General features: G+C 49.8%; 15 protein-coding genes across 15 annotated transcripts; 8 read left to right on the top strand and 7 right to left on the bottom strand. All coding sequences in view use genetic code 12, as the record gives it.

Annotated features, from left to right (window-relative positions):
- Positions 1-59: 59 nt before the first annotated feature.
- Positions 60-1,487, bottom strand: DIURU_001246 (uncharacterized protein; the record flags this gene model as incomplete). The annotated part of the gene is made up of 1 exon (XM_034153769.1): positions 60-1,487. One exon carries the CDS (start codon positions 1,485-1,487, stop codon positions 60-62), a length of 1,428 nt encoding a protein of 475 aa, XP_034013977.1.
- A 786-nt stretch (positions 1,488-2,273) lies between these two features.
- On the top strand, positions 2,274-3,461 carry DIURU_001245 (uncharacterized protein; the record flags this gene model as incomplete). Its single annotated transcript, XM_034153768.1, has 1 exon — positions 2,274-3,461. The coding sequence occupies one exon, from the start codon at positions 2,274-2,276 to the stop codon at positions 3,459-3,461; it is 1,188 nt and encodes a 395-aa protein (XP_034013976.1).
- Positions 3,462-4,305: 844 nt separating this feature from the next.
- PDE2 (3',5'-cyclic-nucleotide phosphodiesterase) lies at positions 4,306-6,021 on the top strand (the record flags this gene model as incomplete). Its single annotated transcript, XM_034153767.1, has 1 exon — positions 4,306-6,021. The coding sequence occupies one exon, from the start codon at positions 4,306-4,308 to the stop codon at positions 6,019-6,021; it is 1,716 nt and encodes a 571-aa protein (XP_034013975.1).
- Positions 6,022-6,938: 917 nt separating this feature from the next.
- DIURU_001243 (uncharacterized protein) lies at positions 6,939-8,573 on the top strand (the record flags this gene model as incomplete). The annotated part of the gene is made up of 1 exon (XM_034153766.1): positions 6,939-8,573. One exon carries the CDS (start codon positions 6,939-6,941, stop codon positions 8,571-8,573), a length of 1,635 nt encoding a protein of 544 aa, XP_034013974.1.
- A 72-nt stretch (positions 8,574-8,645) lies between these two features.
- On the bottom strand, positions 8,646-9,248 carry YKT6 (palmitoyltransferase; the record flags this gene model as incomplete). The annotated part of the gene is made up of 1 exon (XM_034153765.1): positions 8,646-9,248. The coding sequence occupies one exon, from the start codon at positions 9,246-9,248 to the stop codon at positions 8,646-8,648; it is 603 nt and encodes a 200-aa protein (XP_034013973.1).
- Positions 9,249-9,790: 542 nt separating this feature from the next.
- Positions 9,791-10,609, top strand: SEC65 (RNA-binding signal recognition particle subunit; the record flags this gene model as incomplete). Its single annotated transcript, XM_034153764.1, has 1 exon — positions 9,791-10,609. The coding sequence occupies one exon, from the start codon at positions 9,791-9,793 to the stop codon at positions 10,607-10,609; it is 819 nt and encodes a 272-aa protein (XP_034013972.1).
- A 45-nt stretch (positions 10,610-10,654) lies between these two features.
- Positions 10,655-11,314, bottom strand: URA5 (orotate phosphoribosyltransferase; the record flags this gene model as incomplete). Its single annotated transcript, XM_034153763.1, has 1 exon — positions 10,655-11,314. One exon carries the CDS (start codon positions 11,312-11,314, stop codon positions 10,655-10,657), a length of 660 nt encoding a protein of 219 aa, XP_034013971.1.
- A 158-nt stretch (positions 11,315-11,472) lies between these two features.
- DIURU_001239 (uncharacterized protein) lies at positions 11,473-12,762 on the top strand (the record flags this gene model as incomplete). Its single annotated transcript, XM_034153761.1, has 1 exon — positions 11,473-12,762. The coding sequence occupies one exon, from the start codon at positions 11,473-11,475 to the stop codon at positions 12,760-12,762; it is 1,290 nt and encodes a 429-aa protein (XP_034013970.1).
- Positions 12,763-12,812: 50 nt separating this feature from the next.
- Positions 12,813-13,940, bottom strand: SCS7 (fatty acid alpha-hydroxylase; the record flags this gene model as incomplete). Its single annotated transcript, XM_034153760.1, has 1 exon — positions 12,813-13,940. The coding sequence occupies one exon, from the start codon at positions 13,938-13,940 to the stop codon at positions 12,813-12,815; it is 1,128 nt and encodes a 375-aa protein (XP_034013969.1).
- A 331-nt stretch (positions 13,941-14,271) lies between these two features.
- Positions 14,272-15,510, bottom strand: IME2 (protein kinase; the record flags this gene model as incomplete). The annotated part of the gene is made up of 1 exon (XM_034153759.1): positions 14,272-15,510. The coding sequence occupies one exon, from the start codon at positions 15,508-15,510 to the stop codon at positions 14,272-14,274; it is 1,239 nt and encodes a 412-aa protein (XP_034013968.1).
- Positions 15,511-15,680: 170 nt separating this feature from the next.
- Positions 15,681-16,775, bottom strand: TFA1 (transcription factor TFIIE subunit; the record flags this gene model as incomplete). The annotated part of the gene is made up of 1 exon (XM_034153758.1): positions 15,681-16,775. The coding sequence occupies one exon, from the start codon at positions 16,773-16,775 to the stop codon at positions 15,681-15,683; it is 1,095 nt and encodes a 364-aa protein (XP_034013967.1).
- Positions 16,776-17,940: 1,165 nt separating this feature from the next.
- Positions 17,941-19,401, top strand: HCM1 (Hcm1p; the record flags this gene model as incomplete). Its single annotated transcript, XM_034153757.1, has 1 exon — positions 17,941-19,401. The coding sequence occupies one exon, from the start codon at positions 17,941-17,943 to the stop codon at positions 19,399-19,401; it is 1,461 nt and encodes a 486-aa protein (XP_034013966.1).
- Positions 19,402-20,990: 1,589 nt separating this feature from the next.
- On the top strand, positions 20,991-23,435 carry DIURU_001234 (uncharacterized protein; the record flags this gene model as incomplete). Its single annotated transcript, XM_034153756.1, has 1 exon — positions 20,991-23,435. The coding sequence occupies one exon, from the start codon at positions 20,991-20,993 to the stop codon at positions 23,433-23,435; it is 2,445 nt and encodes an 814-aa protein (XP_034013965.1).
- Positions 23,436-23,846: 411 nt separating this feature from the next.
- DIURU_001233 (inorganic diphosphatase) lies at positions 23,847-24,782 on the top strand (the record flags this gene model as incomplete). The annotated part of the gene is made up of 1 exon (XM_034153755.1): positions 23,847-24,782. The coding sequence occupies one exon, from the start codon at positions 23,847-23,849 to the stop codon at positions 24,780-24,782; it is 936 nt and encodes a 311-aa protein (XP_034013964.1).
- Positions 24,783-24,926: 144 nt separating this feature from the next.
- Positions 24,927-26,270, bottom strand: ATP1 (F1F0 ATP synthase subunit alpha; the record flags this gene model as incomplete). Its single annotated transcript, XM_034153754.1, has 1 exon — positions 24,927-26,270. The coding sequence occupies one exon, from the start codon at positions 26,268-26,270 to the stop codon at positions 24,927-24,929; it is 1,344 nt and encodes a 447-aa protein (XP_034013963.1).
- Positions 26,271-26,522: the final 252 nt, after the last annotated feature.

The raw sequence follows: 26,522 nt of genomic DNA, 5'->3' as shown, positions 1-26,522 counted from the left end.
ATTATGAGTTTTCTGTTTGTTTTACTTATCATATAAACAATACTCAACTATGAAATCAATTACAACGGGTTAGCTTTCAAATATTGATGGTGATCAAAGGCATTTGCGGCCAATGCCTGGTTGGCCAATTCTCTGATTCCAACTTGACCCGCAGTCAAGCCCGGCTCGGAAGTGTCGAATTCAGCGAGCCCCATCAGCCGCTTAAAGTCGACGTCGTCACCGATGTGCTCGACAGAGGCCCCTTGGTATTCCTTCGCCTTGTCTTCCTCGGTGAGTTGTGACCGGTAGTCTTCCGGCAGGATGTTGTGGGTGAAGGCATTTTTGGTGTCGAGCAACGTGTCGATGTTCACTGGCGACAACGGCGCCACCCCATAGTAAAAGACACTGGAGTCGGTGTTGCCGTGGTGCTCTTTGTCGACTTCGTGGGGCAAGTCACTGTGCCAGAACACAAAGGTTCCCTTCTTCACATCAGGAACCGAGACACACAGCTGGCGTTGTCTTAAATGGGGGTACAATTCGTCGGCTAAGTAAAGCTGGCCAGTGGAAGGACGGGCGCCGGGGAACTTAGGGGTTTCTAAGTCAATCTCATAGTCGTCAATGTTGCCCGACACGGGATCACGCCAGAACAATGGTCTAAGCATGATATAGGCCATGGTCAACTTGACATTGGGCAACACTCTGAGAGTTCCTTCGCCCAGACGGTTGTCGGAAAGCCCAAGCCACCCTTGCAAGGTTCTGAAAGCAGAGCAGATGGTGTCACGAGCCGACTCCAGGTCGTTGTACATGTTTTCGATGGCGTACGCCCGCTTGTCGATGGCATAGGGATCCCACTGTTCCCAGTTACCTTCGAAGATTTCCTGGTAGACGCTGCGGTATACAGGGTCTTCCCACCGTTCGATTGAGCTCAGATCCAAGTGCAACGGCAACCGGGCTCTGGTGCCAGGAGGACGGATCCGGATGCGGTCACCATAAACGACCTGTGAGTTTAAGTCAATGAGACTATCGGGGTTCTTGGCAGTGAATTGGTTTGACATGATGTTGATGAGCTTCTTAACATTGGGGTGAGAGCGAGCTTCAGTTTGCAGCTTGGTCCAGAACACATTGTACCACAGAGTAGGGTTGGGGAAGGTGTATCCGGCGGTCTCAGGGTGATCCTTGCAGAACTGAACAAGATCGTCAAACCACTTGTTGATCTGGTTCTCGTCGACCACACCGTGGACCATAATTGATCCTCTTTGCTTAAACTTTTGTTGTACTTCAGTAGGCAACTTGTAATCATTGTCGACGATTTCTTGCCATTGGACTTGAGGCACATACGCCGAGCCTTCCTTTTCGATCACAGCGAATTCTTGTTCAATATCTTTGAGCAAGCGTTTCCACGAAGCCGTAACCGCTTCAACGTTCTCAGGCTTTACCAACTTTTGTTTGATTGCGGAGAAGCGAGGTTCCAAGTCTTCGGGTATCGTTTGAGTTTTGGTAGGAGACATGATTGTTTAGCTATGGGAATCTTCAGTCGATGAATCTACCGGGTTATATATATTAGAGATTTTCCGGGGAAGCATTTAAGGTGCCGTTTTAAAAAATCTAGAAAAATAAAAAAGCATCGGCGTCATGTCGGACCGGTTTCCCCTCCTTTCGGAAATTTTGCATAGCCGAGTCAGTATGCCTTAAATCAATGACTTACAGCTCAAACTTACGACAGACTATACACTTAGCACTTCATAGGGTGCTATCAGGGTCTACGGGTGGGTATCTCGTACTGATAGACTCACTCACACGCGTTTTTACCGCCTCTGCCGGAAGATTTCGGGTATACAATTTGCAGCGAGAATCTTTGCGCTAGTGCTTGGTCCACCGCAAAGCATCATGTTTGTAAATGTTCCGAGATTAATTGCGACGCGACAAGCTGCTCGACTTAGCGGTAGCAGACAAATTCCGAGAATAATTGCGAAAAAAAGTGCCCTTTAAATCTCGCTGATCACGCTGCACCATTCATTCTAAAAAACTCGCGATATATTTGCCTTTAGCAATGTCGGCATTAGTAAGCTAGCTTCGATTTGGGTCATGGAAGCTACCTACCCCGCAGCGGTTACCCTTTTGCGTAACAATCAGTCGTTTTCGGATAGTAAGGAATAATCGTCGGAGTTGTCATACCCATAGCCCGCGCGCACTTGTTAGGGTTTTTTGCTAAAAAGGAGAGACCAGTCGCAGCACGGAGGCCACCTGCATACAAACTATAACGGAGATTTGTCCTGCTGTTGTCTAACAACCTTATGGCCGCCAAGTCGTCTCCGGATATAACCAAATATCGAGGCCCTCGCAACCGAGATATTGGTCCGTCCCCCCTCAAAGAGCCTGATCGGCTGAAGTCAAACAACGACGCGTTGCTGGCGGTGAAGGATGACCTGGTGCTGGCCAGCACCACCAACATCGCCCTGCTTCACGGACGTCGACTAGCGAAACTGCGCCACCCGTCGTGGAATGGCGGCTACACTCTGCACCTGCTCTCGACGACGGCTGTGCTGCCAATGAAGTGGCTCCCGCCGATGGCACCGGAAAACATAACCACGCCCCCTCAACCGTCGCCCGGGTCGTCAGCCAAGCTCATGTCGTTAATTGATATGGGGAAGAAGCAATTAGTCGATCAATTCTACGATACCCTGATCAATAACCTGTCGGACTCAACACCGTTGCAGGCGGGTCATGACCAGATGAAGAAAGCCAATAATAGCGCCCTCCCGCTGCCCAGCATCAACAAGTTACTCGATGGGTTTGACTACGACGTAGTGACTGACGGGTCCAAATCCACCGAGATGACCGACCACGACTTCCAGCGGCTCGTTCAGAACGGGGGGTTGAAGTACCATGCTGCCAGTGACCGGCTTGAGAACGACGATGACTTGACGGATTTATTACTTAATATTGATAACCTTGTGGCAGTTTGGGACACCCAGGAGGGAGGCGATACCCTTGAGCCACTCCAAGAGTTCATGGACCTGGTAACCACTGCCTACGCCAGCAATGCCGAGAAGCCATTCCGCCAGGCTGATTTCACCTCGGTGGAACTGCTCCAAGAACTTAACCGGCTTAAAGCCTACCTTGAGCGGCTTACCAAGCTGACGCGCGATCTTCTCGCTACGTTATCGACAGACAAAGACACCATCAAGCTCAAGTACCAGCAGGCGATCCGCGACAACGTCAACCGGCTCGCCGAGCTCCAAACGCATGTGGAGGCGACGGAGTCCCGACTCAACCAGCTCCGCCAGCGGGCCAACCACCAAAAGCAATTGATCTGTAGCGATCTCCCGCTGAAGATGACGGTGGTCGAGGACATCGCCGCCAAAGTCGCCGCCTCCAACGAGCAGACCCGCGCCAAGCGGTTCCGCCATTTTAATGTGGTGATGGCGGTAGTGGTGGCATTGGCGATGGTATTTGTGCTGGGGTACTACTACTACCAATAGAACGGTATCCCTATTCGTCGGCTTCGACGGTATACCTATCATTCTGCGGTTCTCATATGCTTTCTTGACCCACGCTACAAGCGACGCCCGCTCAGGGTGGGAAATGACCTGACTTCCGTGGTCGATGCGGGGAGACCAGTGGGTGTCCGAGGGTGTCAGGGGAAAAGGAAACAGTTGTGATCGCCGCTGCCAACCGTTAGGCGGTTTCCACACTGTGACAAGCAGTTGCAAAAACGCACGGTGACCGCGACACCTGTATCGCGGTTGGCCCGAGCTCGGGCCCGGGGCCCCGGGGACGCCGCCTCCCTCACGTGACCTTGCGCAAACCTAACCTTGAAGGAGAAAAACATGCCCCCCGAGGACAGGACCCAGCGTCCCCACGGCGATGCCTGCTGCTCGCGGCAGATGACGGTTGCTGCCACTGCCATGACGTACCGCGGCGTTCCGAGCCCCCCGACGAGTCGCCATCTCGCCTCGGAGGATGTGTTTAGCTATGAATCTTCTCTTCTAAACTTGTTCGTTATCGTGCCCAATTTTCTGGCTATCTCTCACGTTTTTTTTACCTGGCAAACCCCGGATGCTGTTATCGCGGGCATGCCATCGTATCATCCCCCCCATGTCCTTTTTGGCCATCACCGCACATTTCTTTTTTCCCCGCCCTAACGGTAATGGTGTCGGGCTCCCCTCACACTCGCAGCCTCTTTTACCTCACGTCGCTGGCGAGAGAAAAAAACCCTTTAGGCTGTGCCCATACCTGAAGGCACCGGACTATATACTACCCCAGGTGGCCCAGGCTCTTCCTCGCACGGTACTTCCCCCAGTTCTTCGCCCTCGTCGGACGCTGATGAACCCCGACATTGTGTACTTACGGTACCACGACGGCGCCGACGCCGCGGCGACAGCGCTCGCCGGGCGCCACCATCCCCAGCCGCTGATGGCAGCATTGGTGAGCTACTTATTCAGCCACGGCCGCTACGAAAGCGACGTCGACCACGCCACCGTCGTCGTCCTCGACGAGTGCCCCGCGTCGGTCTCGGCGCCGTTAGATCGGTTATCACTTGACGACAAGACCCTCGCCGTGCGCTACTTCTTCGGCCACCTCAACGTGTTCGTCGTCAGCTTGGCGCTGCTTGCCGACGCCGCCCAGCGCAGCGAACTCGAGCAGGCGGTGGCCGACGTCGCCAACGTGGTCGTCAACCGCATTGCCCGGGTGGAGGCGTGGACCGAAACCGGACCCACCATCATCAACGACAACTACGGAACCTACAAGTTGGAGCGCCACGGGCGCCGCGCCTACGCCGACGTGGTGGCGCCGTTATCATACATCCTCAGCGCCAACGCCGCCAGTCTGTCGTCGACAATGCTGCGGGTGCGTGCCATCAAACAGCTTATCGTCGACGCCATCGACTTTCGCCAGCTATTGTCGGGTTTTGATGACGACCCCCTCCACGCCGCTCGCCTCTGCCATGCGGTGGGCGTATGGGGTTTCCCCGCCCACGAGCTCACCAACGACGACTTGGTCTACTGTGTGTTCCTCATGCTAAAACACGCGCTTAGCCAAGTGCCCGACACCCACACGTTTGACCGGTTATCGGATAACGAGTTGCTTGCCCTCGTGTTTGCCGTGCGCGACACTTATAAGCTGGGCAACCCCTTCCACAACTTCCGCCACGCCGTCGACGTGGTGCAAGCATGCTTCCACTTTTTACTTCGCCTTGGCTGCTTACCGCGGTTCTCTCAGTTTAATGACGACGCCACTGCTGACGAGACCGCGATCCTTCAGGCCACGGACTTCGCCGACACCGCCGCTGAGTTGACGGTGAAGGCCACCGCCGCCGCCGCCTCCGACGCCTACCTTAATCCCATACAAACGTTGGCGCTTCTCGTGGCGGCGCTCGGCCACGATGTCGGCCACCCCGGGGTGACTAATGCATTCATGATCAAGTACCACACCCCGGCGCTGTTGATGGTGAACGAGCGCCTGGTGCTTGAGCTGTACCACACGCTGGTGTTCATTAATAAGATACTCTCGTGCTACTGGCCGTCGCTCCTTGCCGCCGAGACCACGGATAAGTTGACGGTGCGCCAGATGGTGACGCAGCTGATCCTCGCCACCGACATGGCCGAGCACTTTGAGTACATTGCCAAACTCAACACCCTCAAGCACGAGCGGTTTGACCACGACGGGCACAAGGTCAAGCTCATCCTGCTGCTACTCATAAAGTGCGCCGACATCCTGAACGTCACCCGCCCGCTCCGAGTGTCGCTGCAGTGGGCGTACGTCCTTGCGCGGGAGACGGAGGAGCTTGCGTTGTTAGAGCGCAAGCTCGCCAACGACGCGTCGTTGACGCTCGACTTGCTGACGGACTTGCGCTACACGAAGGTGCCGTCGAAGTTTGAAGACATTCTTGCCGCCAACGATCAGCTTCCAAAGGGGCAGATTTTCTTCATCGACACCTTTGCTGAGAACTTGTTCCACAACATTGCTGAGTACATGCCCGAGCTCCAGTACGCGGAACGCATCATCAGCAAAAACAAGCAGTTTTGGTTGAGCCGGTGAACGCCACGCTGGCGAGGGTACACAGGGATAGATTTTATTACGTTTTGTCTGGTTTTTCAAACGTTCTGGTTTTGTTAATAGAATTATATAGCGAACGATACACATGTCTTCAGCATGCAAGGGTCCTCTTTAAGAGCAACCAGGGTCCTTTCAGGGTTCTCAGGGTAGCGCATTCGAATTACTCATTACGTAGCCGAGCGTGATCCCTTCGCCGGGGTTCCTACTGGCATTTTAGTGTGTGGAGTGAGGCAGCCGGACACAAAGCTCACACTATCACTAAAATTAGCTCACGCTACATCGGCTATCGGGGCGCCTCTATTTGTGTCTGACTTCACGGCTATCGGGGCTTTTGCTCAATGGGGGAACAGCCAGGCACCCCCTAAACTCTTGTTGTCGCACACCCCGCGGCACTTTCTTTTTTTCGCTGTACCTAGGTGCCCGGGACAACCCTAACACCGGAGTTGCCGCCAACTGGCACAGACCAGTGCCGTACACACCCTTACTCCTAGATCAAGGATCCCCGCTACTAACTCCTGGCTCCCCTAACCTGGGACCCCCCTAATGTAATCAATGGCAACAGTAATTACGCAGCAATACAATCATGCATTAGTCAAGCTTAGAATTACACCACAATCGCCACTACGCTTATATAGTGATGGTGTCGACCTGCGACCGTTTAGCTGTGGTGACTAGTCACATCGATGGGCGGCAAATNGCAAATTTTTCTCTAGTTTTTTTTTTTCGCTCTCGTGGCGGGGGAGGGGCTCATCTCGTCCTGCACACGCGCGAATGTGGACACGACGGTGAGGGCGACCTCTCACTTTTTCACCAGTTCACTTGCTGTTGGAGCCCTCTTCTGTAAGCGACAACTTCGCCCTGTGTATGAGCATTGGAGCTTAGGGCGTCTTCTCTCGTTTATGGATTTCAACACGATCAACTCACCCCTGCGGTTCCAGCGGCCGATCATATTGTCGCCACCGCCGCTCGACGCTTCGTCCCAGCAGCAGGCTGCTCTCCGCCAGCATCTGGTCGGGTTTAACCTTCAGCAGGAGTTTGAAGCGCTCAACGAGAACCTCGATTTGGACTTGAAGGAGAACGACGGGCTGGAACCGCCACTGGCGGACGCGGCGCCGCCAACGGCGCTGACGGCGACGGCGCTGGCGGCGACGCTGGTGCCGTTGACGAAGCTGGGGTCGGCGCCGCAACCCCCCGCCTCCAAGTTGATGGCGCCGTCGCTGAAATACGGCTTCTCCCAGGACCTTTTGGGGCTGATGCTGAACCCGTTGGCGTCGTTCTCGCAGTCGCAAGCCCTTTTTGACCGCCCGCAACTGGTCAACGAGTTCCCGGCGTTGGCCCAGGCGGCCACGGCGCTGACCCCCTCGCTGGCGCAGGCCCACCACCCTGGCGGTGGCGGGCTGTCGTTCTACCCCGACCTCATTGCATTTACCTCGTGGATCGAAAGCTTGGCCCCGCAAGAGTCGCTCAAAATGGTCGACTTCTTGTGCAACAACTTGCCCATCGACATCTTGCTCACATTCAAGCTGAAGCTCGACGTCCACCTCACCCTGTACCACCACGGCGCGCCGCAGCTGGGGTACTCGTTGCCCTACGGCAACCAGGACTTGTACTCGGACTTCGACGCGATGCTGTTGGCGCTGCCGCTGCTGCAAAAAGCGCCGTTGCACCAACCTAAACCTAAGCCTAACTTCCGCAGCCAGTACTTGTTCGCCGACGTCGCCAAAAACCGCCCCAAGCTGGCCGACCCGCTGATTGCGCCTCACACGCCACAAGCGGGTCAGCCCCAGCTGCTGCTGTCGCTGGGCCAGATGTCGTCGCAGCAGATGCCGATGGCGTCGCTGGTGAACCCGTTGGACCGCGCCCGGTCGCCGACGCTGCACTTGTTTGAAAAGACTAATTTCTTACAATTGGCGGCGGCGAACCCGACGCTGCCGATGACGGGGTACCACTCGATGCTGTCGTCGGCGATCAACCCGCAGTCCCCGCAAGCGCCGCCGGCGCAAACCGATGACGATTTGTCGGCACACACCGCGCTCAAGCTCGGTGCGTTGGCGACGATAAACCTGAGAGTGGCCCTCGACCTGAACCGCAAGCAGCAGGGCCACCAATACTATCGTCAAGGATTTGAGGATACCATCAACCGCACCGCGAACTCGCTGCTGGTGCCGTTGATGATGCAGCGCCTGGCGGCGCCGGGGATGAAGACGCCGATAAAGCTGCCGATGGCGATGGGGAAGAAGCTGAGCCCCGACCACAACAAACGCCCCCCGGTGCCGGTGCTGCTGTCGGCGTTGGCGGCGCTGAACCTGCTGATGCCCCTCGAGGTGACCAACCTTGAATTGTTGTCCAACATCCCCGCGTGGCTCAAGTTGTTGCGGTTGCACAAGTACACCGACTGTCTCAAGGACGTGCCCTGGGAAGAATTGATCGAGTTGGACAACGACGATTTAGAGGCTAAAGGCGTCATCGCCTTGGGGGCGCGGCGCAAGCTCCTCAAGGCGTTCGACGTGGTGAAAAAGGCCCATTCCTTGTAAGTAGACGATATCCCGATTGAATCGGTCGTTGTTGTTCATTATAGATGTACTAGTAAACTCATTACACACCCATTACACGATGACGCAGCACGAGTTGGTCTTCTTCGCCTGCTTATAAAACATTCTCAGCGACAGCGACAACGCCTCACTCTTGTCGACCAACGTGTCCAACTTCTCCCCGCGCTTAAGCACCAGCTCGATCGTCTTGTGGAGGACAATCTTCGTCTCGTCGAGCTCTTGCTGCACTTTCATGATCGAGTCCGCCTGCGTGGGGTCCTGGTACTTCTTCAAGTATTGCTCCAATTGGATAAACTCCAACAGCGAGTCGGCGTGCTCCACCGTCTCCCACTGCTGTTTAGGGTGCAACAGCAAGTACTCTTCGAGGATCTTGTTGATCAACGTGTACGCCGGGCGCACGGGGTACTCCTTGTCGGTAATAATGACACAGGCGAGCCCCTCGGACCGGTTGTAGGTGTGGCCGACGTAGTTCCCCTCTTCGATCAGTTGTCGTTGCCCCGCCGGAGTCCGCAGCGACACCGTCTCCAGGAAGAACGTCATGAACTGGGACACCCCCGTGCGCTCAAAGAACAGGAACTGCGACAAGTCTCGCGCCGAGGTGAGCTCGAGCGTCTTGGGACCACACGTTCTGAGGATGCCGATGTAGTAGATCTTCATTATGTTATGGAAAAAGCGATCACACGCGGGTACACACTGAACGGTGTCTTCGCACTGTTTTCTTGACACGGTAATGCACACGTGACACAAAGCAAAAATCCATACGGAGGCAAGAGGCACAGCAACAGTGGGGGGTTTGCTATTGTCGATGAAGTAGGGCGGGTTAACTAGTGGTTAGGGGATTTTTTGCAGCAGTGATGATGCTTCTTTACCATTATTCTCCTTTAGTCTACTATTGTATACACGGCGTCGCAAAGATTAAGCGAAGCGATCGCCACCCAGCCGCACACACTCTTCGTTGGCATTGCCCCATCGAGCGGGGTGTCCTAAAAGTGGGCAGTCACCCCACTTTTACCAGCCGAGACTATCTCGCATATTATGAAAATAATCCCATTTTTTCATTTTCAGACTTGATACATGTTATAGATACAACACTCCATAGCCCTTTTTTTCTTTACTTTACTACGGTGATCCCCCTCGCACCCACCAGTGGTCTCGGGCGCGGGAAAAAAACCCAGGAGAGAGACACCGAGTGAGCAGCCATGTCGAAGAAACCGGTGCTTGAAGATGTCGACGACATCGACAACATGGACATGGACATCGCCGAGTTCGATCCCAGTCTCAAAACCCCCATCGCCCCCGTGCGCCCGGCGCCGTCGGTGGTGCGGTCGCAGGACACCGAGCCCCCTCTATTCCCCAACCTCCCCATGATGAACCCGTTGGGAGACAACTTTGCCCCACCGCCGCCAACTACCACTCAGCGTAAGGACATTCTCGACCCTCTGGCATTTACCGAGGAGGAAAAGGCAAAATTCAAGCAGTTCCGCGTGGTGTACCCGTGCTATTTTGACAAGAACCGCAGTGTGCTGGAAGGACGCCGCGTCAGCAGCGACCGGGCGGTGGCCAACCCGCTTGCCAAAACCATTAGTGATGCCTGTCGCTCTTTCGGGATCCCCACATTGCTTGAGCTCGACAAGACCCATCCTCAAGACTTCGGCAACCCCGGACGGGTTCGGGTGATGTTGAAGGACGATGTTGGCACTTTCCTCAACCCCGAGTTCAAGCACAAGCGCCACTTGTTCAACGCGATCTCGGACTACCTCAAAACACACCCTACTACCCTCGAGCTGGTGGGCCCGCGGGGCGGTATCGCCTACCCGGCCGAGTTTGACGGCAGATTCACCCCCGAAGAAATCCCCAAGGTAAAGGGGTTCCGGATGAACACGATTGTCCCTATCCACTCGCAATTGGTGATGAAACACCCGATGACCAAGGCCATTTACGACCCCGAGGTGGAAATGCCCAAACAGCCCGCGGTTCCTAAACAACCGAAGAAGAAGATTATGAAGATTAGAGGATAAGTTTTTATACAGTTACATCATTAATACATTATTATATTTTACTTTTTACTGCTTGGGAGCGTAGGTCTTGCGGTACTCCTCGATGCTCGCCAACTCTTCGGCGGAGATCTTGCCCGTCAAATGGGTAATGATGTCGGTCAACGACACAATCGACACCACGGGGATGCCGTAGTCCTTGGCCACCGCCTGCGTCGCCGAGAACGGCGAGTCCTTGGTGGTTTCTTGACGGTCGAGAGCGATGATGCACCCGACGGCGTCGCCGCCTTCGGCGCCAATGATCTCAAACGCCTCCTTGATCGCCGTCCCCGCCGTCATCACGTCGTCGATAATCAAGATCTTCTTGCCCTTGAGCGCACACCCGACAATCGACCCGCCCTCGCCGTGGTCCTTCTTCTCCTTGCGGTTGAACGAGTAACCGACCGACCCGTACTTTTCCGGCGACAACTCCGCCAACTTGGCGGCAGTGATGGCACAGAGAGGGATCCCCTTGTAGGCAGGACCGAAAATGATGTCGAACTCGATGCCCAGGTTGATGATGGCCTCGGCGTACGACGTCGCCAACGTACTCAACAACTTGCCGGTGTTGAAGAGTCCCAAGTTGAAGAAGTACGGCGACTGTCTCCCCGACTTGAGGGTGAACGAGCCAAACTTGAGGGCTTGACTCTCAAGGGCGAGGTTAAGGAAATCGGTCTGGTATTGCTGCATCGAAGACGGTGATGGTATTCGAACAGATTTTGGTACTCTACCAGTGCGCGTTCTTTTGGGGTAAGGTCATCGGGCGTTATGAGCGCGTGCGCAAGCCTTCAAGATGGACCGTCAACATAAACCAGCGATGCCACCCTCGCGCGACCACTACTAGCGCCATGACTGACCCCCTGGCTTCCGACACGGTGCGCGTGCGACTACGTGATTATGCTAATGTCGTCCAGGATGTCGAAGACAACTTCCGCTCTGATCTCGCGGTCCACCTCTACCTGACATCACTCATGCGCCGCGTGGATCCGTTGATTCCTCCAAGCTACTACTTCACTTGGCCTTTGCCTAAGGACAACATTCCGGTTACCAATACTGCCGCCGACTATGTCGACTTGCGACAACAAGCCCCTCCAGAGATTACCACGCGATACTCGGTCGACGATGAAGAACCCGTGGAAATGGCCCCTCACGTCCGACGCTATAAGTTGGTCAGACGGGAATGTGACGTCGTTCAGAACCTTGATATAGAGCTTGGGGCACTCATCGAGCGTAAGGTCATAGACAAGTTGCACGACGAGAGTCCGCTTGACGGGGTAATGATGAATCCTGGCACCCGACTCATCATCAATAAAGTGAAGCGTCAACTTCACCGGGTGTTACAGCATCTAAAGTGGAATGATCCCCCTCAAGGTACATTCCAAGATTGGCAATCGGTACTTCTTGCGGCACTCATGGCGGCAAGGCCCTTGGGAGAGTCAATTAATATTCCGTTATTCAAACAGCTCTGTTCTCGGTACAATAAGCTTTACAATGACATAAGATTCCCTTACAAATACCAAAGTGAGGTCAAATACGATGATGACGAGGATGATGAGGAAGATGAAAATGAAACTAATACTCGAAATAGTGACGAGAACGGCTCTACCGGATTTGACGTAGTGGAATACTTGAAGCGACTGCGAGATGAAGTGGATAAAACGTTCTACAAATTACGGTATAACAAGATTATCGAATCCTACGACGATTGTCGAGGTCGGCGGCTTCGAAGCAATCGGCGGAACATGAAAACTATCATGAAGACTCTAGAAGCTTTCGAACACAATCGCCGTCTCCCGCCCTCGCGCATGTCTCCTGTCTCTGGATCTGACGCTATGACTGTTCATGGGTTGAAATTGAAAACGTTGAACAAAATCCCTGATATCGCAGCGATGGATTACGCGTACAAATATGACCCACCACCTCCGCAGCCTCCTAAGTTGGGGACTGGGTCTAGAGGGCCTAGAAACAAGAAGCCAGTGCAAGAGAACCAAACCGATACCAAACCAGATGTACCTGAGAGTGTGGAGACGCCCCATGGTGCGTCCATGTCAGGCCAGACACCGTCTACTAACGGAAATGCCAATGCGCTCGAACACCTCGAATTTGTGTGGGATCCAGCATTATCTACTAATAACTAAAGGCGGGACCTTTAATATTCTTTAGCATTATATATTAAATAAATCGATCATTACTGATTCTTATCGTATGTACCGGTGATTTCCGTCCCAAAAATAACGTCCCAAAACCTCGAAGTGACACCAAACCCCATCTCATAATTTTTGTAGTGGTGCTCCAAATGATATGTCTTCACATCTTGTAAGTAACCAGGTAACTTTGCGTGGTGAAGAACATAGTGGGTGACATCATACATAATGTAGCCCAAAGTGCCACCTGCGAACCCAGACAAGGCCCACGAGTATGGGAAAATCCCAAAGATGAGGCGGTAGAACGGGTACGCCAACACGACAAACAAAGTTGGAGGCAACACCAAACGATAACCATCCATAGGAAGGTAATGGTGGATCCCGTGCAACAAGAAATGCAAAGTCAAAAAGATAGGGTGGTCCGGCAAATATTGGTCCAAGTGGAAAAGAAACCGGTGCAAACAATACTCCACGAAAGTCCACACAAACAAGCCCAAGACCCAGAACGACAAAGCCACGAGCCAGTGGTTTTCTTTCATTCCGAGATAGAAAAGAAACAAATTGGGAGGAAGCCACACGAGCGGAACAACCCACCACGGCGTCAACGAGATCGGTTCCAAAAAGTTTCCAAACAAAGGAGCAGAACCCTTACCATAGTGGCGGGGACGATGTACTTGTTCCAAGTAAAATTCCTTGGTGAAACCACCCGTCAAAACTTGCATAAGTAACGGTCTGTTCAAATCCAAAAATTTGTGCTTCTTAACATCATCGTCGTAATCCGTTTGCACGGAAAGAAGATGTTCGGCGGGTAACTTGTCATGGAACTCGTACATGTTGAAAGATTCCTCGCCAGTTAACTTAACCTCAACATCGACATTATTTTTGTTGTTAAGAAGCTCCTTTTCCTCTTCAGGGGTAGCAAGGTAGCCGACCAACATGTCTTCATCCAACATTTCGTAGGCACTCTCTGAATGGTCATGGGACAGGCGATCGGCCATAATCTCGGTGACATCCTTACCAGCGTAAGGGTAGATTAAATCTGCGCCACCAGGATGCTCGTCGAGGAAACTTGTGACATCGTAAACCTTACGGTTGAAAAGCGTAACCCAACAGTCCTTAGGAGTGTTGTGCTTGGCCACCGTAGCTTGTGCAAGCAATGGTAGAGATGGCATGTTGATAATAGGAGTCACAGCCCACGTTAAATTTTCGCGTCCGCGGTACTTATCTTATGAGTTTTGCACATTGTCAGGTGATCATCACAAAAGAAATCATGCTACGGGGATCGGAAAAGTGATGACTCGTATGATGTTTTTCATAGTGAATGTTGACTGACTGCAGACGTGTATGCATTTTATCACGGACTACTAGTACCGAAGTCACCTACTCCAAAGGGCTCGAAATTTCAAACCCCCTTTATTTAATTATAGCACTACACCGCGTAGATGTCAAACGAAGCTGGCGCGTCATGCACTCTGATTTCTCGAGCTTTAAACATATGATCCATCAGCTCACTGATGTTTTAGTAGTATCAAGTTTCGACTTAATCACCCCAGAGTGTTGGTTGACGGATGACGAACTTATATCCGTTAAGGGGCCGTTTGCGATCTGTGACTTTGCGTGCTCAAATCGGATCGACGCTCTAGTATCAGCCTTTAACATCTTCTTGACAGGCATCTTGGCCAGAGTCCACTCGAAGAGCGAAAGTCTGGTTAACATCTCCGCTGAATCCCTTTTTTTGGGATCCCATTGGAGGCAACATTCTAGCAATTCCCCTAATTGGTCACGGACTTCCGGCCGTGGGTGGTGCACCAACTCTGACATCGACAGGTAAGGCAGATTCTTCAGCTTGACATTCCAACCGCGTCCACTAAGAAGAGTTCTAGCGATGTCCCACTTGCCTCCTGGTCCGTAATTTGGACCTGCGGGCGCACCAATTTTAACAGACACATATGAAAACATTTCTAATTCAGACCTGCCTGGAAATATAGGAAAAACATTGGCGATCTCAGCACAGACACATCCAAAAGCCCAAATGTCCACTGCTTGATTATGACTCGACAGTCTTAGAAAAAGTTCAGGTGCTCTGTACCACCTTGTCAGGACATATCGACTGAACTTTGCGGCGGAATGCATCAGTCTGGCTAAACCGTAGTCAGCGAGCTTCAAGATGAACGCATCACACAGTCGACGGTATGATGGGACGAACTCTCGGCCGCCATAGTAATTTGATATGGGAATCAACAAAATATTTTCAGGTTTGACATCTCGATGCATGAATCCATATTCATGGATGTGACCAATTGCGCAGAGCAATTGAGACGACAACAGCTTGATTCCCATGGTACTCAAGTACTTCCCGTTGCGTCCCTTAAGGTATTGATGCAAATTAAACTCAGCTGGTTCCATCATAATGTTCAAGTGCCCTGTATCTGCATCCTCGACGATATTGTAAATTTGTACCAAATTTGGATGAGCACCAACATGTCTGATGAACTTTACTTCACGGAGGCGATCGAAAATGATATCTTTAACCTTCATGGTCTTTATAGCTACCATTGCATGCTGGTTGCTGAGAAATGTAGTTGGCAATGGGCGCAATAACGTAGAGATGTAGTTTTTGTTTGGCTGTATGAGAGATTCAAGAGGATGCTTATATTGTGCAAGAGTAACACAACCAAATGTGCCTTCCCCAAGTTCCTTGATGATATCATAATCTACCTTCACTTTAGATTTCGAGATCATGTTGCACAACAGATGCAAACTCTGGTGCGCTATGGATTTATAGAAAAGGAGTGCACATAAGCATTCACCTTTGGGCTGTTGCAACCACGGTTGTTTCAAATCACTCTTATGGGATTCTGCTAATTAGTAAATATATGCTGTCAAATGGGGCTACACAATCCTCGTCATTATCAAAGTAAGTCATCAAAGTCATCATCATCATCTTCATCTTCATCGTCGTCGTCGGCATTCTGTTGAGCCAATTGTGCGTAGTATGCAGCCAATGCATCTTGGGCCTCCTTGTCCTTGATTTCCAGGTTGGAAGGTTGGAAACTGGTTGTGTCAGCCACTTGCGGCTTGACATCCTCATCATCTTCCAATTTGAGAACTGGCTTGACTTCATCGGTAGTGGAAATTTGCTCCTCTTCGGTGAACTTGCCAAGCGACAGTTGACCAACAGTAGACTCTGAATGCCATGAAGGTAAGGCATTTTGCTCCAATTTTTGCCGTCTTTGCTCCTTCTCTTCTTGTTCGCGCTCGTCGTCTTTGTCGTTGGCGGTGATCGAGACTTGTAAGGTTGCTTGTGCTCTCGATGCGTCCTGGGCCAACAGTGACAGCATGTTGGACTTGCGGCTGCGGCCACCAAATTGGCCTTGGTTGGCAGTGGGTTGAGCGGGAATTCTCTTTATCATAGCCTGATCGTAATCGTTGTCTTGAACTTGCGACTCATCGATCTTCTTGAGGTAGGAAATGATAGGATCGATTTGTGTCAGCAACTTCTCGAGCTTTTCTTGCTTGATCTGCGCTTGTTGACTAGAGTCGTCTTCCACGAGAACACCATTGCACACATCGCAAATAAACTCGGTTTTATCATCGGAAAGCATGGAAATGGCGTCAAGCTGACTGACTTTACGATTACAACGCTTGCAAACGTAGCCCGAAGGGTTGCCGTAGTTCAGCATTTCGTTCTTCAAGGTGTTGACTAACGAGTGCACTTTCCATTTGATGGCATCGATCGCTTCAGTGATATGGATATAGTAGTAGGTACGAGAAATCGCCCGTTGTTGTGGATGTTCTTCTTTCTGGATATGAGTCAGAAGCAAACGGTCATCGACCAATTTGTTGCAGTAGGCTCGCAACTCCTTCTTCTTGATCTCTAACAAGAACAAGAGATCGTCATCGGAAAGGACCGAATGGAGCATCACCGCATCGAGAATTAGGACATGTTGGGTCAGGTAAAATCCCCGGGCAACAAAGCGAAGAAGGTGTTTGATGGTATCGTCCATACTTCTCTCAGCGTGAGTGCTGCGATTTTTTTTCGCTCCAACAGTCTTACTGTGAGCACAAAAGAATGGGTTCGAAAGTTGGGGGAACTAAGAAGATGTCTATGTCGGGGTCCCACCGAGATCGGAGATTCGAGCTAAGCACTTCAAATGATTGACAGGATCACAAGGTAGAAGGCAAACCTTTATTTCAGGGTGTACTGAGGGTATTCAAACTTGAGGGTAGAAGTAGCCAACCTTGTGGCGAGGAACGTAAAATCAAAACCTCAGCCGCTTCATCAATGACCAACTAACCATTTGCCTCATTCGCCCCACGCGTCCTCGAATCTGCTTAGCACGCACTCGAAGACCTTGGAGACGCGTCTGATCTTATCAGCAACAGGGGCTCGGGGCGGCAAAATAAAATGAAATTACGAATGTGTAGGGTGGAATCATTTAACAGCAAGTCTATCAATTCCAGCTAACATCTCCTGTATGCAAAATCGATGACTACAAATTGCAACCCCCTTCTATTTCCCCCCTTTCTTTTTCTCAATTATAGAGCACCATCACCTCAGTCTCAACGACAGTCCAAAAATAGAGTTCGAATAGAGGGCCAGGTGGCAGCACCAGGCTTGCTCTATTTTAGCGTACAATATATAGAGTTGTTAGCAAAGGAAGATCCAGGATGTCGGACGTGAACCCTGCACCTCCCTCGGTGCTGACCGCACAAACGCAGTCGTCACCAATTACTGTTAAGAAGATAGGCACCGATTGCCATGTGCTGCCGCAACAATTTTGAGGACAGCCGTCAAAAACGCATGCGTTGCCGGCCACCCCGCAAGGTTGCAAGCAAGTGCAGCCCCCCATGCGCGACGTCGACGAGGAATGTGAAGAGGTCGTCATGTAATGGGTACATCTTACAATTACAATCGTCTCATACTAAAGTCGATAATCTCGAGCTTGGCTGGATTTACCCAGCGCAAGCCATCCATTGTGGCGCCTGCGGCGAGGGGGACACGAACCGGCAAAGTTCCACAGCATTAAAAAATAACGCGCGAGCGCGACGCGTTCCCTCCGAAAACCAAAACAATCGTATCAAAAGGTTATATAAAGGCCAAAGCGCGCAAACGCGGAAAAAAAATATAGTTAAAGATCATTATTCCCTGGAGTCGGTACCATCGCCACGATGATGCCATATTCTGCTCGAGTGCCGTTACTGGAAAAGACCAGCAGCGCCACGTTGGGAAACCGTGCTAACCTAGGGCCGCAGGCGGTGTACAAAATGAAAACCCCGCCTCAACTGTTCACCCAGAAACCTTTTGACACGCCTTTGACTAATTTGGACCCTGCCATCGCCGCTAGCACCACTACGGGCCATGTGTTATCTCAAGGGGTACCCCAATCATTGGATCCCATGGCTATGGCGCGTGTGCCCCCTGCACCCAATCCTTCGTTGCTTCTGCCAGCGTTTCTGTCACCAGACCAATACCCCGGCGCACCAAAGGCTACGACTTATCGGCAAATCTGTATTGATCCGTCTCTGACAAATTCGAGAGAGAAAAAACGGAAGAAGACCAAAAAAGAAATCAAGGAGGAAGCGTTTGATTTGCTGAGCGATGAGAAACCACCTTACAGTTATGCTACTTTGATTGGCATTTCCATTTTATCTCATGCAGATAAAAAGTTGACTTTGCTGCAGATTTACCAATGGATTTCCGATACGTTCAAGTATTACAAGCGTCAAGATGTTGGTTGGCAAAACCTGATCCGTCATAATCTCTCATTGAACAAAGCCTTTGTCAAGGGAGAAAAGCTGAAAGATGGTAAAGGCCACTTTTGGTGCATAAAACCGGGATGTGAAGAACAGTTTTTAAAGCTGAAAACCGTTCGCAAGCTGAGCTACCATGAAGTCATGGAGCAAATCAAACAGAAGCAAGCTCCCGTTGCTTTGCCCAGTTCACCACCTCTGGATGAACCGACGCAACCTATAAACTACAAAAAACGCACCCTTGATGAATTGGCGCTAGAAGCTTCGAGTAAACGCCAAAAATTAGGAGAACCATTTGCGGATGGTGACAACAATAGCGACAGTGAGAAAGCACCAACAACAAATATCGTCATCGATGATTCGATGCATACTCTCTCGTGTTCAAGCTCATTCTCATACTCATCGAACCTCGAGTTGAGCCCAACACGTCCCAACGATCCCGGGCCTTTGTTAGAACCTCTAACCCCGGCGCTTTTGGGACTGAAAATAAAAGGGTCGATGCTCAAGCCCCCTCAACTTACAGCTGGGCTGCTGGTCACCCCCCAGCTGCAAAATACCCCGAAAGTGTTAAAGACGCCATTAAGAAATCTTAAAACTCCCCAAACGCAACTGATAGTGAGAAAGATGTGGAATCTGCCTTCTTATCTTGAGGAGTTTTATTCGCCATTGGTGCACGCCGCGCATGGGGGCCGCCCGACGATTTTTAATCTGTATGATGATGAAGACATGGTCTTGAGACCTGTACATCAATCGCCAGCATTCAGAGGTCGTCCTGATTCTCAATTGAGCCCAACAATGTGCAGTCTGCGTAACTTAATGTTTGACTTCAAACGGGCTCAACTTGAGGAGGAGGAAGTCGTCAACAAACGAAACGAGTAGAGTTGCATATTATAATGGTGTATTGGGAAATGGTATTAGGAAAGGATTGGAATGAATTCATATTAATTTAAAGAAAATAATATAATTTAATCAGTGCTAGCACAACCAGTGCACCCGCATGTAATACACTCAACTTCACGATCGGCTTCGCCATTCTTTTCGAGTGTTTTTCGTGTTACTCGACACACACATGCATTTCCATGATTTGTTGACGAAGTCTGAATACAATTAATACAACACAACTTTTCGTACCCTTGCTTTTTCCATTTGGCAATAAGCTCGGCATTGGTGTAAGGCTGGAGTAAAAGCCAGTCATACAAGTCTTTGCTGATTGCTTTCCGCTGATAGAACATATCGTATACAAACCTTGATATCTGATGATTAAGCTTGATGATGGGCCATGTCAGCTTTGTCGTTGTTGTGGTCGCTAGCGTCGATGTTTGTGCATCCTTGAGCTTGGAAAGTAGTGAATCAAGGGTAGGTTTGATTTTCTCATATCCTGCTGGAGGTGGCAGGTTCTTGGTTATTCGTTGTTTCGCTTTAGGCATATATCATGAGAGCTTGCGAAAAGTGCGATGATGTATCAACTCAAATGATAGTGAGGTACGGTACAAGCGTTTTCTTTGAGCCAAACATGACGAAGCATTTCGAATTCCCTGAAGCAATGGAATCACAAAGCACCAATGTTTTAACTTTGCTGCAATCTTCATATCAAGTCCAATTCCATCATGAGTTGTGAAGTTTTCGATAACATCATCCATACGAGTCTTGTCTGTAAGACTTAGACCTGAGCTAACAAACACGTATACAGTGGTGATCCATGGCTGTCAACTAACAACACATAGAAAGCTCATTGTTCGTAGGGTGGTTACAATCAAGTCCCAATGCGGCGCGATCACATGACTAGTTCCGATCTACGTAGCCCAGTTTAGTTCGAGTAGTTTTGTGTCAAACATTTCGGTGCGCCACGCGTTTTAGTAAATATTGCGGAGTTATTTATGTCAAGATTGCTTTCGCTGAGTGAGATCAATGGTAAAAATCTGCTCGGTCAGGTTGCCATTGTGAGAAGCTTGCTAAGTTAATATCGGTGACATTAACAGAGAAAAAAAAAAGTCGTGTCAAGGGTTGTGACAATACGCATGCCGTAGTATCACTTCTGCTCGATTACGAAAGCATTCTTGGTCGCATCTCGAGGAAAGAGTGAGTTGTCGAGAGCACTAGTAGCGATAAAACTCATTGACCAATTTACATGTATTAGTGATTGCTATTGAACCTCCTTTACGCGTTCATCGCACCTCACGACTATATATGTTGCCGAAGAGATGTAACCCCTCTCTCTCGGTGTCATCATAATGCTACAGCCATACCCACTATGAGGTCATAGATCACTATGTGCAGTATGTGCATAGTTATACTCTTCTCGAGGGCTATGAAGATTTGGATAGCACAATAGCATGGCTTCTCAGACCGGCACCTCAACATCGCAGGTGTTGGTTACAGTCCTAGCTAACGGTGTAATATGTGCCGTATTTGTCACATGTTTCATCGTTCTCCGGCTAAAGTTCACGAGGATTTATTCGCCCAAAACCATGCTCAAATCCATACCAGAGCAAGATCGTCCCCAACCGCTCCCAAAGGACCCTTTTCTGTGGTTGTGGGTAATTTTGACCGAGCCTCCGCAGACTTTGATCAAGCAATGTGGACTTGATGGATATTTCTTTTTGCGCTACCTATGGATCATGGGATGTTGCTTCACTGGTGGTATTCTCACATGGATTGTGTTACTTCCAGTCAACGCTACCAATGGCAACCACAAGAAAGGTTTCGATCAATTGTCGATTTCCAATGTTAACCAAGGAAGCCGATATTACGCTCATGTATTGATATCGTGGATATTTTACGGATTGGTAATCTTCACTCTCGAGCGTGAGCTTTACTACTACAACTCATTACGGACAGCTGCCTTAGCTCTGCCTCATTATGCTGCCAAGCGTTCGTCCCGTACTGTTTTATTTCGATTCGTTCCTGACGAAATGTTGGATACTAAACTGATGTACAAACTATTTGATGGTATCAAACGTATCTACATCAGTCGAACGACGCGAAAGCTTGATTCGTTAATCATAAAGCGACAAAATATGGTGATGGCTTTGGAGAGGGCAGAGAATAAGCTTCTCAAGCTAGCCATGAAGCAAAAATTAAAGGCTGAAAAGAAGGGCGAGACCATAACTCCTGTTGATGATATTAGTGCCTACGTTCCCGAGAAAAAGCGCCCTCGTATTAACATTGGTGGTAAAATCTTCAAGCGACACAAGGTTGATGCCATTACTCATTACATTGAAGAGATTCCAAAACTCAACAAAGAAATTGCCCACTTGCAACGCAACTACCACAAAAAGCGTCCTAAGAACTCTTTGATCGTTGAATTTGAAACTCAGGAGTATGCTCAATTGGCTTATCAACTGGTAATATCGCATACTCCTGGGCAATTCGTCGGGGCTGAGATCGGCTTTGAGCCAGGCGAAGTGGTGTGGAATAACTTGCGTATATTTTCCTTTGAGCAATCAGCTAGAACTATTCTTGCATCGGCTGCGATGATCGCCCTTATCGTTCTCTGGGCGATCCCAACAGGGTTTGTGGGTTCAATTGCTAGTATTGACACACTCCTGAAGACTTTCAAGTGGCTTTCATTTATCAAGAGGTTGCCTGGCTGGTTGCAAGGGGTTGTATCTGGTTTGTTACCTACCTTTTTGTTGGCGATCTTGATGTTCATGCTCCCAATCTTCATTCGAACTGCAGCTCAAGTACGGGGCGCCACAACCAAGCAACGAATTGAAGATTTCACCCAAAAAGTATACATGGTGTTTCAGGTCGTCAACGGTTTCCTTGTGGCTGCACTCATGTCGTCTGTGACAGCAGCAGTAAAGAAAATCATTGATCACCCTGAGGAAGCTATGCATATGTTAGCAGCGCAATTGCCGTTATCGTCCAACTTTTACATCTCCTATCTCGCCTTGAATGCTTTCACAATTGCTGGCGGTACGTTATTTCAAATTGTGAACTTGATCTTGTTTTATGTCCTAGGGTCGACACTTGATAAGACGGTTAGGCAAAAGTGGACGCGGTATGTGTCACTCGATTCGATGGCGTGGGGTACTACTTTTCCAACATATACGTTATTGGTGGTGATCACCCTTACGTACGCCATTATATCTCCAATCATCCTCATATTTGGGGCTTTCACGATGTTCATGGTGTACATTGCGTATTGTCACAACTTAGTGTATTGCCTTGGATTTGCTCCAGATGGAAGAGGCATGTATTATCGTAATGCTGTATCTGAGACCATGATTGGAATCTATCTTGGGCAAATTTGCATACTTGGTATAGCTGTATTCGGTAAAGGTTGGGGAGCCATTGTTCTAGCTGTGATTGGGCTAGTTGTGACCATTCTTTGGCATTTGCATTTGAACAAAACTTACCATCACCAATTAAAGTATGTGTCCATGGACGCTATGAGACCACTCGATGGCATTACTGACACTCCATCAGCGAAGGGTCCCACTGAATATGTTGCGAAAGTCGTCAACAAATCTCGAGGGCATGCTTCGAAAACGAATTTGTTACTAGAACATCAGGAAAACAAAGACCTCAAGCAGGAACTTCAAGAAGACGTGGGAAATCAAGCCACTCAGATCGTTCCGTTGTTGGCTGATAGAGATTTCAAAGAGATTGGCTTCTATAATCCTCTTGTAAGGTATTTCCGATTTGACATATTTGCTAACTTCCGACACGCGAAAACTGATTTGCCGCCAGATTATTACGACGACCCCGCACCCGAAGCTGACGATAGGCACGCCTACGACAGTCCCCTGGCTCTGGCAAAATGTCCTGGTGTATGGATTCCTCGTGATCCTATGGGTCTATCAGACATCGAGGTTGCACGTCTTGCCACAGCGGTGGAGGCGTCTAACAAAAACGCCGCTTTCAACGAGAAAGGTGAAATTTATTTCACTGGCCCAAACCCTTTATAAAATTGTATGCATCGTCCTTCCTATGCGCCACACCGTAGTACTCTCAGCCTGTGCTTTTCTGTCAAGATAATGTGGGGGCTGATAACCTAGGTTTTGATCCTGTACACTTCCTAACCACCCCGCTCGGTCGGCTAAAAGGATGCCATGGACGAAGTTCAGAGGTGAACCTCGTGAAGCGGTGCCAGGGTTTACAAATACCACTCAAGGAAACACAATGTAGAGTTGTACCACACGTATTCAGACTATATAAAAGTCTATTCATTTGATTTGTTACTCTCCGATCGGCTTGCAAGTTCCGAGGATACTACCGATTATTTTTTTTTCGCCTGTGAATAACCCCACCAAATTCACGTATTTTGTGTGGCCGTTATATAAGCTGGGGAAATGTACCGCTTACTATCTTACCGAGTAATGGCACCTCAGTCTTCCGCCGCCGCTAGATTAAGCGTTGTCCAACGTCACCTTTCCCTCCAGCCGTGCCTGAGTAAGTCACCAGCTGCCGTCACCTCGTGCTCGATCGGCTCGAAATACACTCCGGACTATAAGAACTATGCCAAAATCGATGGAAAGTTGGTAAGTTGGATGCATGACATCCCGTTGGACCTTGATTCGACCACCAGAGAAGCCAATATGGTCGTGGAAGTTCCGCGTTGGTCCAACGGGAAGTTTGAAATCGACGTCAAGGCTCCAGGCAACCCGATCGTTCAAGACCAAAAGAAAGGGAAGATGCGGTTTGTCGGCAACTTGTTTCCTTACAAAGGCTACATTCACAACTACGGCGCCTTTCCACAAACATGGGAGGATCCAGGAACTAAATGCGAGAAAACCGGACTCTTAGGCGACAACGATCCCTTGGATGTTTGTGAGATTGGCTCCAAGATTCTTTCCACGGGGCTGGTGGTTAGAGTTAAAATTTTGGGTCTGATCGCTTTAATAGACGATGGTGAACTTGATTGGAAAGTTTTGGCAATCAACGTTGCGGATCCTTTGGCTCAAAAATTAAATGATATCGACGACATCCGGAAGTACTGTCCTGGTTTATTGGACCTGACAAGATGGTGGTTCCGCAATTATAAATTACCCGATGGCAAGCCAGAAAACACTTTCGCCTTCAACGGCGACTTCTTGGGTGCAGCCGCGACTGTTGAAGTCGTTCAATCCTGTAGCCATCATTGGAAAACCTTGATCCAACTGCAAGGGAAAGAGGGTTATCCGACAACAAACAACTCAACTTTAAAAGGTACGCCTGGCCATGGCGACTTCGAACAGAAACAATTGTTGTCTTATGAAGCTAAACCAGACGCCCCAATTCCCCCTGAAGTGGATGAGGTGTTTTACCGAGTTTAGTTACGACTAATTATGAAAGCCGTCTAAAAACGTATACAGCATTACATATCGGTAAGAGCCTACTAGAATAAATTCTTTCTGATACATATATTTACTCTCAATAAATAGAGAAGAGAATTTGTTTTGATGCGACATCCAAGACACTTAGAAGTTCTTGGTGAACTCTTCGGTGGCCGACTTCAACTTTTCGAGGTTTTCCTTGGACAATTCACCAGTAGTTCTGATGGCGTCCAAGATTTCAGCATCGTTAGACTTCAAGTACGAGATGAAACCTTCTTCGTATTCACCGACTCTGTCGACAGGGATGTTGTCCAAGTAACCGTTGACACCAGCGTAGATGACGGGGACTTGTTCTTCAGCGGCTTGAGGAGCACCTTGCTTTTGCTTCAAGATTTGAGTCAATCTTTCACCTCTGTTCAAGGTTTGCTTGGTCGAGGCGTCCAAGTCGGAACCGAATTGGGCGAAGGCAGCGACTTCTCTGTATTGAGCCAAGAACAACTTAAGCGAACCAGCAACTTGCTTCATGGCCTTAACTTGAGCAGCCGAACCGACTCTCGAGACGGACAAACCGACGTTAATGGCAGGTCTGATACCCTTGTAGAACAATTCAGCTTCCAAGAAGATTTGACCATCGGTAATCGAAATAACGTTGGTAGGAATGTAAGCAGACACGTCACCACCTTGAGTTTCAATGATGGGCAAAGCGGTCAACGAACCGGAGCCGAAGGCTTCCGACATCTTGGCGGCTCTTTCCAACAATCTCGAGTGCAAGTAGAAAACATCACCAGGGTAAGCTTCTCTCCCGGGGGGTCTTCTCAACAACAACGACAATTGTCTGTAGGCGACGGCTTGCTTCGACAAATCGTCGTAGACAATCAAGGCGTGCTTACCGTTGTCTCTGAACCATTCACCAATAGCGCAACCAGTGAAGGGGGCGATGTATTGCAAGGGAGCGGCTTCCGAGGCGGTAGCGGCAACAATGATCGAGTACTTCAAGGCGTCCTTCTTTTCCAAGGTTTGGACCAATTGAGCGACGGTCGATCTCTTTTGACCAACGGCGACGTACACACAGTACAACTTCTTGGATTCGTCGTTACCGTCGTTCCATCTCTTTTGGTTCAAGATGGTGTCCATGGCAACGGTGGTCTTACCGGTTTGTCTGTCACCGATAATCAATTCTCTTTGACCTCTACCAATGGGGACCAAAGCGTCAACGGCCTTCAAACCAGTTTGCATGGGTTCGAAAACCGAAGTTCTGGGCAAGATACCGGGAGCCTTAACTTGAGCTCTGGTGAGTTCCTTGGCGTTGATGGGGCCCTTACCGTCAATGGGGTTACCCAAACCGTCGACAACACGACCCAACAATTCGGGACCGACAGGGACCGAAACAATTTGACCGGTTCTCTTAACGGTTTCACCTTCCTTGACCAATCTGTCCGAACCGAACAACACCACACCGACTTGGTCGGCTTCCAAGTTCAAGGCCATACCCTTGACACCCGAAGAGAATTCAACCAATTCTTCGGCTTGAATGTTGTTCAAACCAAAAATTCTGGCAATACCATCACTATGTTGTTAGTTAATTTTTCTTTTTTCCCTCAAGTTCGCAGTGCAGATACTGCACATAAGTGCGAACATTTTGACCAATAATACTTACCCAACCGACAAGACTCTACCGGTTTCGTTCAAGTTAGCTTCGTCAGACACACCTCTGATTCTTTCTTCGAGGATCGAGGAGAC

Source organism: Diutina rugosa (assembly GCF_008704595.1).
Source record: "Diutina rugosa strain CBS 613 chromosome Unknown scaffold34_size146191, whole genome shotgun sequence".
NCBI classification, from domain to species: domain Eukaryota; kingdom Fungi; phylum Ascomycota; class Pichiomycetes; order Serinales; family Debaryomycetaceae; genus Diutina; species Diutina rugosa.
This window is presented reverse-complemented; position numbering and strand designations above follow the sequence as displayed.